Source organism: Pleurodeles waltl, chromosome 3_1 (assembly GCF_031143425.1).
Source record: "Pleurodeles waltl isolate 20211129_DDA chromosome 3_1, aPleWal1.hap1.20221129, whole genome shotgun sequence".
In the NCBI taxonomy this organism is placed as follows: Eukaryota; Metazoa; Chordata; class Amphibia; order Caudata; family Salamandridae; genus Pleurodeles; species Pleurodeles waltl.
Window position 1 is genome coordinate 1,348,003,043 of NC_090440.1, and position 20,618 is coordinate 1,348,023,660.

The 20,618-nt window shown below is 45.2% G+C and overlaps 1 protein-coding gene across 1 annotated transcript in view; it reads left to right on the forward strand.

Annotated features, from left to right (window-relative positions):
- The window catches only part of C2CD2L (C2CD2 like), a 121,238-nt gene that overhangs the window by 56,510 nt on the left and 44,110 nt on the right, over nt 1-20,618 (forward strand). The window contains exons 7-11 of the mRNA XM_069224821.1: nt 4,399-4,522; nt 4,685-4,749; nt 16,499-16,626; nt 17,065-17,236; nt 18,870-18,968. Of these exons, the coding sequence (XP_069080922.1) occupies nt 4,399-4,522; nt 4,685-4,749; nt 16,499-16,626; nt 17,065-17,236; nt 18,870-18,968 (588 nt within the window). The remainder of the gene's footprint in view (nt 1-4,398; nt 4,523-4,684; nt 4,750-16,498; nt 16,627-17,064; nt 17,237-18,869; nt 18,969-20,618) is intronic.

The window sequence follows — 20,618 nt, forward strand, 5'->3', positions numbered from 1 at the left end:
CAGCAAAGTAAAAGTATTTTGCACATTTATGCCGGCAAAATTTGCAGCAACATTGGAAGGTGAAATGGCAGGGTGGTGTGCGCACCCTCCCTACCCCCACAGGGGGGCTTCCCCACACTTTGACAACCTATTAGCTAGATTGAAGACAGTAACAAACATGACTGGATAAATCTGTAAAGCAGTTCCTACTGAGGATTATACCAAAACCTAAGAATGTGAGGGTCCAGTATACGTTGCACTTTGGAGCTTGGCACTTGGTTAGGAAGTGAATAGCTATCCATTGGCTGCATCCTGGGGACCTGAGGTGGCGTCCTGGGAAAGAATATAATGGAGTAGTCACTGGCAAAAGAACTCTTGATGCAGGAAGTCAGGACTGATGAAAAGGTCTCAGGACCTGGCTTTATAAATCAACATGATACAGATGATAGTGAGAGGGGAGGAAAGTCACTCCCAGTAGAGTTATTTGTGATTCATGAGCAATACTTGTCAGCTGATTATGCAGAGACCAGCCCAAGGAGCTACTTAGAGTAATATCATTTGAAAATGATAGTGGCGCAATAGAAACTGGTATGCCCATATGATAACAAAATCATGTATGTGATACTTAAACATGCAGGCAAAAGATTCATTCAGATAAGTGGAGACCATGCTGCATAGTTACTGTAGAGTAGAGAAGTACTACTTATGAACTTCACTAGTGTGAAGAAGAGCCTATTTTGACATGGTTAGCCTCCCCACTTTATGCCTAGAAGTTGATATGGTTTCAAACTGTAAGTGCCATGGGCTCTTGATAAACAGGTTCCCAGGGCCAGATTTCTTTCCCAGAACTATACTATGCTTGGCACTTCAGCCACCTTTATAAGTCCCTAGTATATGGTACTCCCGGTACCTAGGGCATGGGTACTGAAGAGGGCCCCCAGAGCTGCAGCACCAATTGTGCCACTCTGAGAGGCCACATACCAGCCTTGTGCAGTCTATCATTGCAAATGCATGCCAAGGTGTATCCAAAGTTGAAAACTCGACCTGGCACTCGCCAAGAGTGCCATGTTCACTAACACTGCATGCAGTATAAGTAAGTCATCTCTCTTGCAGGCCTTGCAGCCCTAAGGCAGGGTGCACTATAATGGATGTAAGGGCATATGTGTGCATGTCAAATATTCCCCTACTGTGTCTTTGATAACTCTTAGACATAGTAAGTGTACAGGGAAGCTGTAGCCAATGCAAGTCGGGCACTGGTCGTTACAAGTTCCCCAGCTACATGATGGCCTCTCTGAACCCTGGGTTGTTTGGTATCAAACAACTCAAAATAATAAACCTACATTTATGCCAGTGTTTGATTTATTAAAAACTGTACTGAGAGGGCACCTCAGTGGTGCACCCTGCAAAACCTTACCGCCCTGGCCTGGTTGCTGACTGGCCCTAACCAGCCTGCCACCATCAGACACGATTCTGGACTTCTGGGATGAGAACCTGTGCTCTGAGGAGCCAGAACACAAAGCTTTTCCTAGGTGGAAGTGTTACACCTCCTCCCCCAGGCAGGCACCCTGCACCAGCGGTCAGCTTCAAAGGCTTTGCCGCCTTTGAAATCTGCCCCTGGCCTCTGCTGCTAGCAGCTGATGGCTACTGATCGGTTTTACCCCCAATTTAAGTGGGAAAACCAAAAGGAAACCTAGCAAGGATAGGAGGAGTGGCCATCCCCTACCTGCACCACCCCTCGTGTGTCACAGGTCAAGGTGACCACTCCATTGCATTTTCCTTAATCTTGGATGGTAGGAAAATAGCCAATCAGGGTTAGGGATGTGACCCCTTCCCACAAGAAGTGATCACTTAGTGGGTTTAGCCACCCTAAGGTAGGTGGCCCATTGGCCACTACCAGGTACTCCCCTTATTGCCCCCTAAATGCAATATTTAGAGGGCATCCCTAGACCTTGACCTCAGATTCGATGGACCCAAGACGACCAGGATATAAGAAGACGCAAGACATGAGAACTGAAGTCCTGCTGCACAAAGAAAAAGGTGCCAAACCCTGCCTGCTCTTCCTAGCAGTCAACCATCGCCGCCAAAGTGTTGCCAGGAAATCTGAAAGATTCTATAAAACCCCAGAGATCCTCCAGCCCTCTGAAAATCGCCAAGAACCTCCCTCTGAGTGAAGGTTTCACTCCCTGCACCCAGCTGGCAAGGAACCCGCCAAGTCTGGTAAAGGGACCAGTTGCTGACCAACAACCCAGACCCAGCAGCCCAGCCAAATTCCGTACAACAACCATTAAGGACAAGACCTGCAACTGTGCTACGTTTAGTGGCACCAGTATTTTCTACGTCTGTGCCGTACCACTACCCAGGATACCCGACCCCCAACGTCGGACACCCAGAAGCAAAGTCCTCTCCGGACTCCCAAAAGCCCAGAAGCAAGCACCAATCGAGGGACTTCAGGACACCCAAGAACCACGCTCCAGAGTGGCCTTGCTGTCCTTCAGTCCATCCTGGGTCACCCGCTCCTGACTCCACGGACTCCAAGACGCACAAGCCCTGGCTGACATATCTGCTCTGCACCAGGCCTCCCTAGCCCTTGCATCGACCAACCAACTGTGCACTAGAGGTCCCTAACACCTTGCGACTTTCACCATCCCAGGGGTCCCAATGGACCTAACTTTACATCCATCTTTGCAGTGTGTTTCTAAGTAGTCCCCTTCTTCTTTGGGCACCAGCACTTAGACCTTCAGCTGATGTTCTGCAGCAGACCCATTGCACACGCTAACGACCTCGACCTAAAAACAGAAGGTGAAATTTATGAGAGCATTCCCTGATTTTTTTATGCATTTTTAAAGTTTTTCCCATTGATTCTTGTGGTGCATAATTATGCACGAAAACAGAGCATTTTCTAAACTTTGAAAAATCATAAGAAAAGAAGTACTAACCATATATTCATGATCTTGGTCTTAAAAACCTTATAAAAATTTGAAGTATTCTTGTAAATTGGTCTTGAGGTATTCTTCCAAGTGTGTCCCCACAATTATTGATACTGTGAGGTCAACAAATGCTTAGCACATCTCCTGGATTAGCTAACTGCTTGCCAACTACCACAAAAACTGAGCATTAGGTGGTCTTTTACCTCTGGATACCAAAGTGGCTTTGACTCGCTGCACAGAGCACGTCATTTTCATACACTTTATAGAAAGTCAGCCTCCTTCAACCTGTGAACTGTAAGTAACAAATTTTGTTGATAAATATATATATATATATTTTTTTTTAAAAACAGGTAAAATGGATAAATAATTCATGAGAAAAACATATCTTGTGATTCAAAAAGTCAGAGTGCTCTGGGACAATCACAGAAGGAAAAGAGGAAAAAATAAGTTAGGTAGTCACCCATTGCCTACACCTCGATATAGTCTGGATATATCAGTTGCTGCTGCGCAGGTCTGTGGCATACCACGCTGCTGAGCACTAAGGGTTAGGTTAAGTAGGTTCATGACTGCTGAATTTCTTCAAGTCTTTAAACTCTATTTATTGTCAAAGCTGTTTGGGGTTCTGTGTTAGTAAACTTTGAAAACAAATCTGGTCTTTGTACCCTTGTACTTCCAGTACTTGTAATATTTTTGAAACGGTTTGGTTTATCAGGGATAGGCTGAGAAATGCTTGGAGGGATGGCCGCTGTAACTCAAGGAAGATTTATGGATCAGCAGAAAAAGGACACCAGTCATTTTCTCTACAAACAAAATCACTGTATTCTGACACACCATTCCTGTTTGTCTCTCGTTTTATCGTCAGCCAGGTGGAAAGCCGACACAAGAAGAAAACCTCCCTCTCTCTTTCTGGCATGACAAACGTCTTTTGAAATAGACCTAGACTGTCAGAGATTTTGTGAAAACCAAAACATATTGGTGGGTGTTACCAGTGGAAAGTAAGTTAGGCGTAGGGGCAGTGTCCTGTAGCTGACCATTGCGAAAGGCTATCCGCTGGGAAGACCCCAGTCACACCCTAGGATAGGATTTATATGAGTTTAACCTGACATTTTCATTCTTCGTGACTGCACCTACAGGGTATTTCCTAGTCGATATTCCTATTTTGTTGCCTTTAGCGGAAACCTCATTGCAACAGACAGAATTGTGTTGAGGCAATAAATAACAACATTTCAACCATGTTTTATAATATTTGAAGAGTTTTGAACGTTACCCAAAATATTTTAGGTTTGGAGTTAGAATAGTGATTAAGCCCCCCTACTATTTTGTGTGAAGTTTCTCTTACCTCAAAATATTCTTATGCTGGAATTGGAAATTAGTTGTCCCCACATTATCCAAACCTCTGCTGTTTGCAAATGACACATACAGATGAAGGCAAGAAACTTAACACTGCCTCCAAGTGGCATTCTGATCTTTCTCCCATTTTGCTTTGTTTCAGGAAGTGGTGAGCTTTGCTGTGTGGCCGAGCTGGACAGTCCAATGCAGCAGAAACGAACCAGGCCAACACGGGTGTGCTCTCATGGCAGCAGGAACCAGGTGGAATGGAGTGAGGAGATATTCTTGTAAGCAGACAGTCTGTTTTTGGGGTACAATAGATGGTTGATGATCGGGGGGCATCATCGACATCAAAATGTGGAACTGTGGAGGACGAAGGGGGTGCAAGAAATAAGTAGATGGTCAGACTGTGATCAAGTTATGTCTGTAATGTACCTTTCGTCTTGCAGTGAGTTGAGTGTACGGAGCAAGGAGCTTCGGCTGAAAATCCTGGAAAACTCTGTCAGTGGGCACTGTGAGTACAAGATGTGTGAATACCTACCAGTGTTGTGGTGATATGAAAAGCAGCTGTGCATGGAATGGAGAAAGAAGAAGATGATTTGGGTGGAGGGCACAGACAGCAGCTGTTTGTGGGTGATACGAAGGACAGCTAGATGTGTGGTGTTGTGTAGAGTGGATAGGGAAAGCAGGATGGGGTGGGTTTGATCAGTAGGGCCACAAGCTGTGTGTGGTAGAATAAACATCCCAAATTCCAAAATGGTTGGATATACTATGCTGTCCCTGGATTTTTTGACTTTGTCAAATCTCAGGGTACATCATTAACCAAGACCTTAACATGACAGAACATTTGACTAAACTGAAAAAACTACATCCTTCCAACTTCACCTGCAAAGAAGTCACCCATCCCACCTACAGAGTTTAGGACAGGTGTGCAGGCTTTAAGACTTGCATACCACCAATGAGTCAATGCCCTTCTAGTCGTCCTTGCCAAAGCCACAAATGCACCTCTCAAAGGACATCTGGACTCAAAAACTAAAAAGTCAGGTCGCATTTTCCCTATCATAAAATAACTCCACTGGCTGCCATAATAGGCAATAATTAACCTTTGCGTGATTTGTATACTTCATAAGGCTCTTCACTTCAGGTTACCATCCTAACTAAAGGGCATGCATCACACCATGTGAGGTGAAAGAGTGCTGAGGGGCAAATCTCACAAGCTACTGGAAATTCCCCAAAAAATAAATAAATAAAACCATCCTTTACAGTAGGCCTTTTCTTACTTAGCAGCCAGATGGTAGATACAGGTCCCAGATACCATTAGACTTAGCCACAACTTTCTGACCTTCAGAAAGAATTTGAGGTCATACCTATTCAAGTCACATCTTCTAAACTATTCCCTTTCCTTTAACGCCTCTATTTTTTTGTACTTGCATTACAGTCGCATTTGAATCTGATATAAATTTAGTTTTCGCTGTTTCATATATGCACATGCTTGAATCCTTTCCTGTCATCAGGCTAGGAATCCCCAGTAATCTTAAATAGCAGTAACAGTGTTAAAATAGCCATAGGCCCCAACAACAGTATTTATCAGCACATCCACCTCATTTGAAGCAACCGAAACTTCAGCCAATGCGGTGGAAGTCCCAGCTCTTACTCCCCCCCAGAGACCACCATAGCTCTTATTTTTACTGCATGTCTTGTGTGAGGAAGTCCCCCGGCAGAGCTCTACTCTAACATTTCACTGACCTTAAAATTGTTACTTTCTCTTTCTACCCTGGGATTAAACGAACCCCAAATCCCAAAGAAACTAATGATTTTATTCAGGAATCTATTTGATAAAAAAAGCTGACAGGGCAATGTAGACCAATTCTGGACCTCAGAGAACAGAACAAATTTCTGAAGATAGTCTTTTCAGGTGATTAAAACTCAGGACCCCTCTCCCCCCCACCCTCACCCCCTTAGCAGATGAATCAGAAAGGAGATTGTATTACATATCTGGATCTTCAGGGTGCATACTTTTATATATGTGTCCACCAAAAACTCATAAAATACACAGTTGTGGCTCGTGTTAATAGAGAGGGGCTGCGTGGCACGCCGCGCGCAGGAATGGGAATTAATTAAATACAAAATAATTTGTTTTAAAACACTTACCTCCACTCCTGCGCCACTCCTCTGCCTCCTCCCTTCGCGCTGCAGGCAGTCACAGGCTCCGAGCCTTCCCTGCGCCAATCTTGACGCTGCTTAGAGCAGCGTCAGGATTGGCTGGGAGCACTCAGCGAGGGCACTCCCAGGCTGACTGGAAGCCTGTGCAGGTTCTTTCCAGACAGCCTACTGCGCATGTGTGTCTGGCCGGCCCAAGACGGCTGGCCAAACACACATGTGCCCTGGGGGGGGGGGCACTCTCCCTCAGTGCTCGTCACCCCGTGGACACAGTTTCTGATCGTTTTTTGGGGAAATGTTTTGCAGCTGCTGCTGCTGACAGGGAGGGGGATGCTCCTTTGCCCCTATGGAGGAGCCGCCCCTGAAAGTACCTCCGCTTTTTACTGCTAAGGCAACATTATCAATTCAGGGCACTCCTTTTTGGTCTCAAATCAGAACCTCAGATTATTAATAAATCCCTAGCGCCAGTTGCTGCCTTTCTCAGGTGGCAGGGTCACCAAGGATACCCATACTTGGATGACTGGCTTGTCAAGGCTCGATTAAAGGTACAGGGAAGGGTTACTGCGTCTACTTATATCAATCACTTCCATAGCTTTGCTCTCACCCTAAACAAAGAAAAATCATCTTTACAGCCCCATATGAAAAGTCCGTTATTAGGAGCAATATTCGTCACACAATTGGGAAAAGCATTCCAATCATCTGAAAGAGTGATTAAGCAAGGGCCAAAGCAAAGAACCTGCTTACAAAACAACCAGTCACAGTCAGACAGTACAAGTTCATATTAGGTCTACCCAACAGGAAGGGGATGAGCAATGGAAACAAGTCAACAGATGATGTGATGACTCAGTCCAAGTCACAAGCCGACTGAAGCAAGCACTGTAGTGGTGCAGATGTCCTGCAAAGCTTAGGGCACATCGCTTGCTTCACCCTGTGTCAGACAAAATTGTGTTAGCAATGGATGCATCCATGGATGACTGGAGAGATGACCTACAAGACCTATCGCACAGAGGCGTCAAGTCAGACGCAAAAAGAATGTTTCACATAAATGTATTAGCACTCCGATCTCTTACACAGGCTTACAAGCGTTCTTTCCCAAACCATCATGTCAAGCTGTCTTAATCAGAATGGACAATACAACATTGATGTTCCTCATATCCAAGCAAGGTGGAACCCGACCTCTCTCAGAGAAATCTCAGCTACTACATGACTGGGCAATTTCGCACAAGATCGTTATTATCATGGAACACCTGCCATGAAATCAAAAACGATCATGCGGATGTTATAAGCCACAATTCTTAGACTGCCATTAGTGGAAAGTAAGTTAGGACGAACCCAGTTACATATTGTGACAATAGGGTCAGCCCATGATATATCTCTCCTCCACACCAAGCATCAAGGGATGCCAGTTCTTTAGAAGCAGAGTTTGGCACCCAAAGACCAAGGGTGGTGTCCTTTTGATCAGATGGGCCAAACTCTGCTTTCATATTTCCTCAATTTCCCCTGATCCTCAGGGTTTCTGATCTTAGTTGTACCAATATAGTGACACCAGTACCAGTACAGCAAACTCTAGCAACTATCAACATGTCAAACAATCCCTCTGAAATCGTACACCAAACTCTTCTTCAGACACCAGAGAAAAATATTGCGCCATGTTCCTAAGTCACTAAACCTGCAGCACGTACATGACCATTTAGAAGTTAGCCACTTGGATTTATCGTAAGACTGTAAAAACATTCTAGCACAATCAAGACATCTGGCAACTACAAAAACCTACAATATCAAATGGATGCATTTCTGTAACTTGCGCAACAGTAAAGGTTTTCATCCGCTTCAAGAACAACTTCATCAAATACTCCCATATTTGCTAGATATGGCTGAAAGTAGACTAACCTAAGCATATGAGTCAATTTAGCTGCAATATCAAGATTTTGAACAGAAATTACAATCTCGTCTGTGCTCCCAAAGAATCATAAAACAATTTATGAAAGGACTCTCTGGGGCATTTCCACCTGTATGTTTCCCTTGAAATACTTGAGAGCTTAACCTGTCCTCAGTCAATTAATGGAACCTTCCTCTGAACCAATACACAAGGCACGCTTAAAATGTGTTATTAATGGAAAACAGCACTTCTCCTAACACTGACATCAACACAGAGAGATAAGGAAATGCAGGCATTATCTATCAAATAACTTTTTCTCCATTTCACAAGGGACAAAGTGATTCTGAGAGCAAATCCTAAATTCATGCCAAAGGTTCCTACTGTATTTCACTTTAATAAAGCAGTCATTGTATTTCTGATGGATAAAACTACCTGTGGATTCCTCACCTAATGTATTCTCCCAATGCACCAGCATTCAATGTAAATTTTCTTCCTAGCTCTGCACGTCGATGAGGACGTCACAATTGCCCGACTCCCACGCAATGCCGTCTGACGTCATCGAGGCAATAAGAGGTCCTTGCCAGCGCGCTGACGTCAGTTCTCTTTTTTCCGTGCCTTCGGGTAACGTTTTTTTTCTTCGAGGCTCTAGGGAGCAACTGTATCGCTGATACTGATACTTTGTTGTTATGTCTCCGTCACGTAGATCTGCGTTTAAACCCTGTAGGGAGTGCGTATGTCGGTTACAGACCCGCATAATGACTGCTTGTGGTGTCTAAGCTCCGAGCATGACGTGGAGGACTTCTCGCTGGCGCAATCTGAGGTGCCCGATCCGATGCCGGCTCCGCAGGAGTTCACAGCACCTCAAGTGCCGACGCCGCAGGGGTATCCGGCATTCCCAGCGCCAGTTGCGGATCTGGCTGCATTTTTTTATGTAATGTTTAACATCTTCGCCTCCATGGCTCCTGGCGGTGCACCGGCTGGCCCCTCAGGTTCCTTGGCCTTTGATTTGGGTGTTCCGGCTCCACGCAGACCGATGCCCTTCTGTACTGTGGAAGGTGCTGGTTCGGTGCTGATGCCGTTGGCGTCGCCAAGAAGGCCTGTGACGCCGCTAGCTTCTGCTGCCCCGGCGCCGTTGACTTCGCCACGACTCCAGTCGACACGGAGAAGAGAGTCCGCCCGTCCATGGCGCAGATGGATCCGATGTCCGGCGAATCCGAAGATCTGTGTCAACCGAGGTCTTTGGCATCGGCTAACTCCTTGTCGACTCCAAGGCTAGAGGCCAGACTGCGCTCCAGGAGAAAGGCTCTGAGGTTGCTTGAGGAGCAAGAATATAGGAGGCAGCACCTGGAGGAGGGTGAGATCGAGGAGCCCCTGGGAGATCTTCAGGGCTTGGACTCCGCCAGCGGTCTGGACATTTCCCCAGAGTGGGATTTGGCATCTCCTGGGGAGTACACTGAGGAGGCTGCTTTGTTCCACTCGGTGGTGAGGAAGGCAGCGGACTTTCTAGACCTTCTGCTTTCCGCTGCTGAAGTCAAGACCAACATCCTCACTGAGGTATTGCACCCTACTTCGGCTGTGGCGGAGCCGCTCCTCCCCTTTAATGAGGCGTTCATGGATCCGATCCTGGAAGTGTGGAGGAAACCAGTCTCTTCTTCGGCCGTCAATAGATCTGTGGCGAGGAGATACCGAGTGGCTCCTGGGGATACAGGATTCCTTTCAAGACACCCCACTCCGGAGAGTCTGGTAGTGTAGGCCTTGTGTTCCTCTCGTGCAGCTCTTGGGTCCTTTCCTGGGGTGCCGTCAGACAGAGAATCCAAGAAAATTGAGCAATCTGCAAAGAAAACTTTTTCATCTTGCAGTATGGCCCTGAAGTCGACCAACACAACCTCTGTCTTGGGCAGGTACATCTATGCCTTGATGGACGCGGCCAAGGCTGCGCAGCCTGATTTGTCTCAGGATGTTCTGGGCCTTTTGTCTGATGCACAGGCAGCAGCAACCCAGGTCATTCAGTCAGGGCTAGATACTTCTGATTCGGTGGCCAGGGCGATGGGCACGTCCATAGCAATCAGGAGGCATGTGTGGTTGAGGTCGTCTGGATTCTCATCTGATGTGCAATTGACCCTTCTAGACTTAGCTTTTGATGGGGACAAACTATTTGGTACTAAGGCTGACTCTGCCTTGGAGCGATTCCAGGAGAGCAGGGCCACAGTTAAATCTCTGGGCTTGCAGGCTACTACTACCACCACCCCTTTTCGTTCATTCAGGAGGTTCAGGGGATTTGGGCGTGGCTCTTCCTTTAGGGGAAGATTCCAGCAAGCAGGCCAGCAGCCTACTACTACTCTCCCCTATAGGTCATATAGGGGGCAGGGTAGGGTTAGGACGAGACAAGCCACCCAGCAGCACCCTGCCTCTTCCTCTTCCTCCGGAGGGGTGCAGCAAGGAAAGCAGCCTTAGTCCTCTATCTATTCCATCCCATACTTCTACTGTAGGAGGAAGGCTATTGCATTTTCTCCGAATGTGGGAGTCGATCAAATTGGACTCCTGGGTCACCAATATTGTGGGGAAAGGCTATACCCTTCCTTTTCTGAATTTTTCTCCTCCCATCCCTCCCCGTCCATCCTTCTGCAATGAAGTTCATTTCGGAAGATCATCTCCTGTTGTTGTAGCAGGAGGTTCTAGTCCTTTTGTCAAAAGGTGCAGTGGAGTTGGTTCCAGAGCAGGAAAGGGGTCAGGGTTGGTATTCGAGATATTTTCTGATCCCTAAGAAGGATGGTCGGTTGTGGCCTATCTTGGACCTGAGGGTTTTGAATTGGTTCCTAAAACAGGAGAAATTCAAAATGCTGACCCTAGCGCAGTTGCTTTTGGCATTGAACAAAGGGGATTGGACTTGCAGGATGCTTACTTTCATATTCCCATTCTCAGGTTGCACAGGAAGTATCTCCGGTTTGTGGTGGGGTCGCAACACTACCAGTTTGCGGTCTTTCCTTTTGGTCTTACTTCCGCACCTCGAGTCTTTACGAAGGTGATGGCGGTGGTTGCAGCAAGTCTCAGAAGGGAGGGAGTAGCGGTATTCCCTTACCTGGATGATTGGTTGATCAAAGCCAAGTCTCCAGAGGTTGTGCTGCATCACCTGCGGATGACAACCCAGTTGTTGTTCGACCTGGGCTTTTCGGTAAATGTGCCCAAATCTCACCTGGAGCCCTCTCAATGCCTCCTGTTCATAGGGGCAGTACTGGACACAACATTGAGTCAGGCCTTTCCTCCGCCTCCGCAGATTCAGGACATTCAGGCGTTGATTCCAATGTTTCAAAGTGGAGCGGTTGTTCCTGTCCTCAAGGTCCTTCGTCTGCTTGGTCTGTGTGCTTCTTGCATTCTGTTGGTCACTCATGCACGCTGGCATATGAGGGCTGTTAAGTGGTGCCTCCGCAGGCAGTGGTTTCAGCACAGAGGAGATCTCAAGGAATCGACAAAGATCTCCAGCGACGCTGCAGAGGATCTACGATGGTGGGCTGTGGACGGCAACCTTTCCCAAGGAAGGCCATTTTTTATGCCACCTCCAGTGACCATGGTGATAACTGATGCTTCCATTCTAGGGTGGGGAGCTCAACTGGGGGACCTGGAGATCAAAGGTCATTGGTCTCCAGTGGAGCAGATGTTTCATATCAATCTGTTGGAATTGCGGGCGATACGTTTAGCACTCAAGGCATTCCTCCCTTCCCTTCGCGGTCAGTCGGTTCAGGTCCTAACGGACAACACTACCGTGATGTGATACATCAACAAGCAAGGAAGGGTAGGGTCTTACCTTATCTGCAGAGAGGCTCTGCGGCTCTGGTCCTGGGCACGGGACCATCGGATTTGCTTAGTAGCAAACCATCTGGCCGCGGTTCTAAACGTATGTGCGGACAGCCTCAGTCGGCACTTCTTTGCCGATCACGAGTGGCGTTTCCATCCAGACCTGATCCTTTACATCTTCCGGATGTGGCGGTTTCCTCAGGTAGACCTCTTTGCCCCTCGCGAGAATGCGCACTGTCCGTCGTTCTGCAGCCTCCAGTATCCGGTGCAAGGAGCATTGGGGGACGCGTTTCAGATGTCCTGGTACGGCCAGTTGCTTTACTCGGTTCCTTCCATACCCTGGATCCCTCGGGTTCTGAGGAAGATTCACCAAGACTGGGCCAAAGTCATCTTGATAGCACCGGATTGGCCAAGAAGTGTGTGGTACACAGATCTTCTCCAACTCTCTCTGTGCCCTCCACTCCGTCTCCCTCACGGGGCAGACCTCCTCTCCAGTCGCAAGGGCAGGTTCTACACCCCACCTCCAGAGCCTGCACCTTCATGCCTGGAGATTGAACGGGGCAATCTGAGTTCCTTTTCTCTCCCACCAGAGGTGGTGGATGTTATTTTATCGGCCAGGCAACACTCCACCAAATCTATCTATGCTGGAAGATGGGCAAAATTCGTGGTTTGGTGTGAAGAGAGACAAATTGATCCCTTACGTGCCCATTTGTCGGACATTTTATCATTTGCATTATCCTTGGCGCAGGGGGGTTGTGCAGTTGCGACAGTTAAAGGCTATTTGTCAGCACTATTGGCCTTTCTGTGTCTTCCAGATCAACCACTCCTTTTGTTATACCTCAGTGGGATTTAAATTTAGTATTAACATTCCTGATGGGTTCACCGTTTGAACCCTTGCATTCATGTCCTTTAAGGTTTTTGGTATTGAAACAGTTTTTCTTATAGCCATCACATCGGCTAGGCATGTGAGTGAGCTTCAGGCACTTAGCGTTAAACCCCCCTTTATTTCCTTCCATGTGGACAAGGTGGTGTTGAGGACCAAGGCGGCTTTCCTACGAAAGGTTGTTACACCCTTTCATTTAGGGCAGTCAATAACACTCTCGTCCTTCTATCCTCCTCCCCATCCATCCAAGGAGGAGGAGAGACTGCATCGTCTGGATCCTAAAAGGGCGAGAGAGAGAGAATTCCGACTGGAGGATCAGCTCTTCGTCGGTTACGTGGGGAAGAGGAAAGGCAAGGCTGTCCACAAGAGAACACTCTCCAGGTGGGGTATTCTTTGCATCAAAGTGTGTTATTCCTTGGCAAAGAAGGTTCCTCCTGTGGGAATTAGAGCCCATTTCACCAGGGCGAAGTCGGCCTCTTCGGCTTTGGCTAGAGATGTTCCTGTGGCTGACATTTGTAAGGCCGTAACTTGAGCATCCCTCCATACTTTTGCAAAGCATTATTGTTTGGATTCAGAGGTTAGGAGGGATGGCCATTTTGCACGGTCCGTGCTGCAGGATTTCTTGGTTTGACCATTCAGGCACCCACCAGCGAGTGCGGTACTGCTTTAGGACTCTATTCATTAGGGGAGGAATCCACAGGTAGTTGTATCCATCAGAAGAACAGGTTACTTACCTTCGGTAACGCCTTTTCTGGTAGATACACTAGCTACCTGTGGATTCCTCGCGGTAACACCCATCCCCCGTTGCCTGGGTGGTCTTACCGGGATATCCTAGGGTGCTTTTGTATATAATGATATGTATATTTGCTTGATGGTATGTGTATATATTTGAACATATATGAGTTTTTATATATATTTTAATATGTATATATATATATATATATGTATATTTTTGATATTTTGCAATTTATGTTTGATTAAATATTGTGATCTATAATTGATTGATGTATTCATGTCAAGTATATATTGTCGGTAGTCACCTGTTCGCCTAAAAGGCACGTATGGTGAAAACTGACGTCAGCACGCTGGCGAGGACCTCTTATTGCCTCGATGACGTCAGACGGTGTCGCGTGGGAGTCGGGCAATTGTGACGTCCTCGTCGATGTGCAGAGCTAGGAAGAAAATTTCCGTCAAACGCTGGCGCATTGGGAGAATTCCCTAGGTGAGGAATCCACAGGTAGCTAGTGTATCCACCAGAAAAGGCGTTACAGAAGGTAAGTAACTTGTTAGTTCGTTCTTCCAAAATTCAGCCGTCATCATAAAGATCTTAACTTTCCATAGATGTATGTAGATGTCTCAGGTTCCACATTTACAACACAAAGGACATCCGGTCTACAGACCAGGTACTTGTGGCTTTTGCATAGCCAGCAAGAGATTGTCCCTTATCCAAACCGAGGATAGCATGTTAGCTTTCAGCCTGCATTACATTATGCCACGGTAAGGCCAGGTTTCCGCTCCAAGGAAGAGTGAGCAAGCATTCGTTAGGAACATGGCGACAACTGCTGCACTGTACACTGGTGTGCCCTTGCGAGACATCTGCCATGCAGCCACATGGAGGAGCAGGCATACATTCATGAAGCACTACTGCCTTGATGTGGACGCAGAAGTCGATGTAACAGTGGGACAAGTAGGTGAGCCTTCTTCCCGCTTTATTATAATTATTATGATTATTAAGTACTGCTATCTGTTCTGATTCAAACAAGTAATTAGATGAAAGTTCCAGTGTTGGAGAAGAAATGAGTTACTTGCCTGTAACTTCAGTTCTCCAGAATTGGAGTATTTAATATGTTCACAAGTGACCAGTGATGGCTGGTGACATGCATAAGTAGTGGATCAAGCAAATTATTGATTTGGACTCATTGACAGGCAAAGGGGAGACAGTGAGAATGCCTTTAGGGACAACACCAAAGCTCTCATTCATGGCTTATTATAAACAGTGTTTATAACAATGGCAACTGAGAGGTCTGGATTTGAGGCTGAAGACAGTGTGAGTTTCTCACAGCGCCTGTCAGTGGATCACAAAATTAAAAATAAAATATGGACTTACCCACTGGCTCACCCTCTCCAGTCCTTCTATATGTTCTTAAGTTCAACAGGAGCAGGTGGTTTCAGAGCCAACTCCCCTAACGACTACAGACGCTGCTGTCATGCTGCTGCTGATGTTAAGCTGCATGAAAGAAGCACCCAGATTGGCTGAAGTGGCACTCCCTCGGGCTCTGGGAGGCCTGTGCCTGCTCTCTGTCCAGCTGTCAAACACCGTTTGGTTTGAAGAGGTTTAAAATGCGCATGTCAGGCTGGTTGTTGCAAAACAGCTGGCCAAAGTGACATGCACACATTAAACTGAAGTGGGTACCACTCTTCCCCTGCCGCCAATCAGCAGCAAAGGCCCTGCCCACCCTGACACTCTGCTCAGACTGGGAGCAGTGAAAAATAAAATTGTAATAAATTAATTTTATAACCATTTTATTGTTCAGCTGTGTAGCTTTTTAAGCAGTGGTGCGGTACTCCTCTACCCTAATGGAGGAGCTGCAATGGCATGTGACCTTCCTTCCTTCCAGATCAGATACTCATTAATTTCATACTGTTCTCACCCTTATGCTTTGAAATCTGGGTAATGGTGGCCTCTATTGGGAGTAGGAGAGGTGTGACTTTTACCTCAAGTTTGGATAGCTTCAAATGAGGTGGATGTGCTACTAAGCGAACACTGTTGTTTGGGACTATGGCCATTTTAACAGTTACTGCTATTTAAGATTACAGGGGATTCCTAGCCTGACGATTAGGTAATGATTCAAGCATGCAAATATATGAAAGATTCCAAATCTGGAGAACTGGACTTACAGGTAAGAAACTGATTTCTTATATCTGGATGTCAGTAAAACACTCTGTTGGCCACATGGGTAGGTTGACATTCTAGAAATACTAACATTAAATAAACAAGCAAATAAATGAGAACAGACGACAGAGGGGATGTTGAGATGTCGCTACTGCATGGAAAAGCGAGAACAGGAGTGTGTGGTGCACAACAAAAGTAGTGTGGTGAGGTGACCAATTGGGTATGCAGCAATTATAGTGGGAGCAGGGAATTTGTTGTGTTTGAGGTGTCACGTTAAGACTAAAGTTTTTTGGGAATAGAGAGTGAGCAGGGAGTCTGGGATGGACAGTTTTCTATGGGCCCAAAGAGTGCCAAGGTTCGGGATACAGGTGTGCAGAAGGCAGTTAACCTTTCACCAGGGACACTGGATGTGCTGGGGTTAAAGAGAGGAAGCAGTTCTGGAGCAGATGTATTGCTGTGAGTCTTGAATGTGCTGGAGAGTTAACAGTCTCAAGACAGATGTGGTTTTCCACTGTGTCCTGGATGTACCAAGGACAGTGTGAGAAAGGGGTGTATATGCCATAAATGTTTGACCCATTCTAATTGTGTTTTCCATTTGCTATACTTCCTTTGTTCATGCAGTACACTGATGCATGTTCTCTCCTCTCTCCCTGTAGCTGTGGAGCTGGCACAGACCACTGTATTATTGTCTTCACCTTTCAGACAGCTGTGCGGCAAGCAAGTGTTCCCACTGACGTCAAATCTAAGACTGTCCCCAGGGCCTGCACCCACTGTTGCACTGGAGGTAACACTCACTGGAGTTGGTCTTCATGGGGAAGGCCTGGCTTAAATGTTTTGTGCACTTAGAAGGCTTTCCCACAAGAATGCACCAAGAGCTCCTTTCGTTTCTAAAAACATAGGCTGTCTTTAGTCTGCATCTGTTGCTCTTCACATTTGAATGTTCTTGTTGAAGCTGCACACCTGTGAGGCTGTATTTTGGATTTTGCGCTTGTATCTTTCACTTTGTACTTAACTCTGCAGCGTTTTCAAATGTAGGACACATCATTACGTCTGATCTTTTGGTCATCAGTCTTATAAAATTCTAACTATCTGTTTGTTGTGAGAGACTTAAAAGGCTTGGAGAACCTAATGGCTAGCAAAAGAGTATCCTTCATACATCACAGTACCCTGAACTCTACCTCCTTTTTCTTCTGTTTCTTTTTATTCTGTGAAACACCTTTAGTTTATCTGCCAGGGAACTCCACAGTCCTGGAGTTCATACTCTGTGGCACCTCTGCGTACCAGTATCACCCCCACTAAAAAGGTTGAAATGGATCGCACTATCATGCCTGATGGTACCATTGTCACCACAGTCACTACGATCCAGTCCAGACCCAAGACTGACAACAAGCTTGGTAAGAGCTCACTTACTGCCACTCTATCATCATATTTTATGGTGTTGGTTGATTTTATTGACATTTACCAAAGGCCTCTGATTAATGAGACTTTTGAGGATGATCTGATATTCCTTATAATCTGGCATTGGTTGCATTTGGAGGAAAGGTTCTTGCATCTTATGGTTGCTGAGCGATTATTGTTAGAACCATCTAGAACCATCTTCATTGTTTATGCATCTTCGGATGGGAGTGGCTGGATAGTCTTTTTCATAGCACATTTATACGTGGGATTAATGCTATTTTCTATTCGTTATGCTTTCCGTGATTCTGTTTGGCAATTTGTACATCTTCATTTGGGATTGGATGAAGATTTCCCATTAAATCTCCATACTTGTTTTGTTTTTTTGAGAAGATTAGCATGGGTTGTTTTTCAGGTGCATCTTGATGTCTGAAGCTGGTTAATATCTTGCCATGGGGTAACACGTTCTTTGTTCGAAACGATTGACCATTTTGGGACACTTATGTATTCTTAGTTGGTATTAGATGACAAAATACCATGGGTTTGCCATAATTGACAGCCACTTTTTTCTGTTGTTCATCTATTAACAATTGTGAGTGATTGAAAATTCTCCATCAGTTATGATTCCTCAGTTTTTATACATTCAAGACTTCTTATTAGTTGTCTATGCATACCTAAAGAGATTGTTGATGCATTCCCTCACAGTGCACAGTTTGTTGTTATTGGCTGAAGATCTTCCAAGTGTCATGATTTACTGGGATTGGTTGAAGCTTTCACATGAGATGTGGCATTTGGTGTTGATTTATTTTGTTCACCAAAATGATTTAATTGCAAACTGATGTGTGTGGTGCGAACTTGCTTTGAATTGGCTTAAGATTCACGGAGGCTTTGGCTTATTAATCGGTTTCTGTGAAATTTCTCCTGTGCATTTGAAGTCCGTGGTTTAGTGATACTCAGCAGATTTCTGTTTCTCTGATTGTTATTGGTAGTGAGTTTCATGAGGTGTTATGTTCGTTTTTTTGTATGGATCAGTTGAAGTTCTCCATGGATTGTGTGTCTTTTATGGGGAGTTTCTGGTGATTGACCTGTTTGTTTTTAATATGAAGTTACACTTTAATCCTGCTTTGGCTACTTCCTCTTATGAACCCAGACAGGATATCCTCAGCAATCTATGTATTGAGATGTCTTCAATATTTAACAGGTTAATGTCTGCAGGGCTTCTTAAAAAACAGAAAGCTGAAGTTTTCCTGTTAAAGGTAAAGGTTTAACAGTTCACACTCCGAGTCCTGCAAATCTAGAATCTCTGAATAATGGAACACAGGATCTGCAGATTAATTTGTCACATATCCCTACAGAGCTTACAATGTCTTGTAAAATGTGTCAATTTTACCCCCATTTGTTTAATTTTTACTGGGTTTAGAAATTCAGAAAAACTGCTTACGCTTTTTTGCCTTTGTTGTTTTACATACCTGATATAAACCAAAAGTGTAGATGATCACAATAAATGTTGTATGAAAATAACGTGGGTGCACTCTTGTTACCTCAACTGTTGCCCAGATAGGCAGTCATCTTTTTAGCTCTGTCTAACCACCTGTTGCTTTTTTAATGGATATGTCTCACTTTGGAGCTTAGATTCTCCTTCAAGGTCCCCATCTAAAGTGGAAGTGACTGAGAATAAGCCCATCGTCCTGTCTGAGAGCAGCACCCCCGGAGCCTCCCCCAGCAGCAGCCGTAAGTGTTGAACATCTTCCACAAATGCCAATTAGCTTTCTATCTGGTTGGGAGAAGATGGAGGTCCGGAGCTTGCTCTGTTCTTCTGCATAGAATCTACATTATTTGCTGATTCTCTAGTATTGTTCCTTTCTGAAATAATAGAACTCTTTGAACTACCTACCTGGCTTCAATAAGTCACAAGAAAACTTTAAATCAGGGTTGTGCAGTGTATGTCTGTGATGGCTGAATGCGTGCAGCATCTATATGGATGATTTACATTTGGACCAGTTGAAACTCAGTGTCATTTAAGTAGATCTCCTGAAACTCCAGCATGGATCGAGCCTTCCATGACGTGCTTTGGAAAACCCTGCCTTAAAGAGTTTATTAAAAAAACTATATTCTCCTTTGAGCTGTGGGCCAGTTTTCCAAATTGTTCACTCGAGTTGTAAGTAAGGCTCACACGCTTCTGCAGTTTTGGATCTCTCCCACATCCCAGTGTTGAAGTAGAGGAACGTTCTATAAAATCTTTCCTTTTTACTTGCTGCGTAAATTATGTTTCTTTATTCATGTGGTTTCTAACCACTTAAGGCCTGATTTTGAGTTGAAGAGGTATTTATCGCACCTGATAAATAACAATACTCCTGTGACGAGTTAGTGGGGAATGACATGCCGAATTTGGAACTTAAGACACAATAATCTGCATGGTGTGGTGAATACTGTACAATTCTCTCCCCCCCCCATTAAATGTTACTGAAATTTCTAACAACTGTTAAGGTATTACACACATCCAATAATTATCGACTGTGTTAAATACAGCCAACTTGGAATACCCACCCATGCATAACATGGTTTTACGTACGGGTCAGAATTAACCAACACACTCGTAATCAGACCCTTAGAGTCCAATTGCACAATTTCGATTTTCAGACTGTGTTTGCACCATTGTGAAGTAACTAAAAGCTTCCTCTGGACACATCCACTCCAAGTTGTTTTTTTCTGATGAAATTTATGTAAATTAAACAGGCATGTGCTAGGATTCCCTGTCAATTTAAAAAGCCTCCATTTGGGAAATCTAGGTAGAGAGGTTTTCCAACCCTCCTTTTCGACAGGCCTTTTTAGTTAGAGTGAGATTAGAAAAAGTTCCAGAGCTGCATAGAGGATTTGGTTCTTTCTAAAAGGAAGTATATTTCTGCTTTTAACCACAGCACCTCGATGTTGACTTAGTGATTTATTTTTCTTTAACACAGAAGTTCCCCTTGAGCCCAGGACATCTTTCCGCCTTTGTGTAGTGGCTGAAATAGTCACCATTGAGTGATGGAATTGGGTTTTTTAATACTAACACATTGGTCGGGAATGGGGCTAGAGGCTACGAAGTGGATATCCCACGTTTAAAAGGATAAATCTCCAGCTGGCACACGTGCCTTATTTCTGCGTGAGCTTACATGATATTTGATTTGAAGTTCCTAAAGTGAAAGATTTATGTAGTCATATTTAACATTTTTGTCTTTACCGAGGGCTACGTTTTCATGTTGCTGAAAGTACCCTCCTCATGCAAAGTGTTATGTATTGTGGGAGATGGGGACTCAGAACAACGGTCTGAACCCAGACCAGGGAAAGCAGTCATTGGAATGTGCATAATCCAAGCTTTCTTTTCTTCTGTCACAGAGT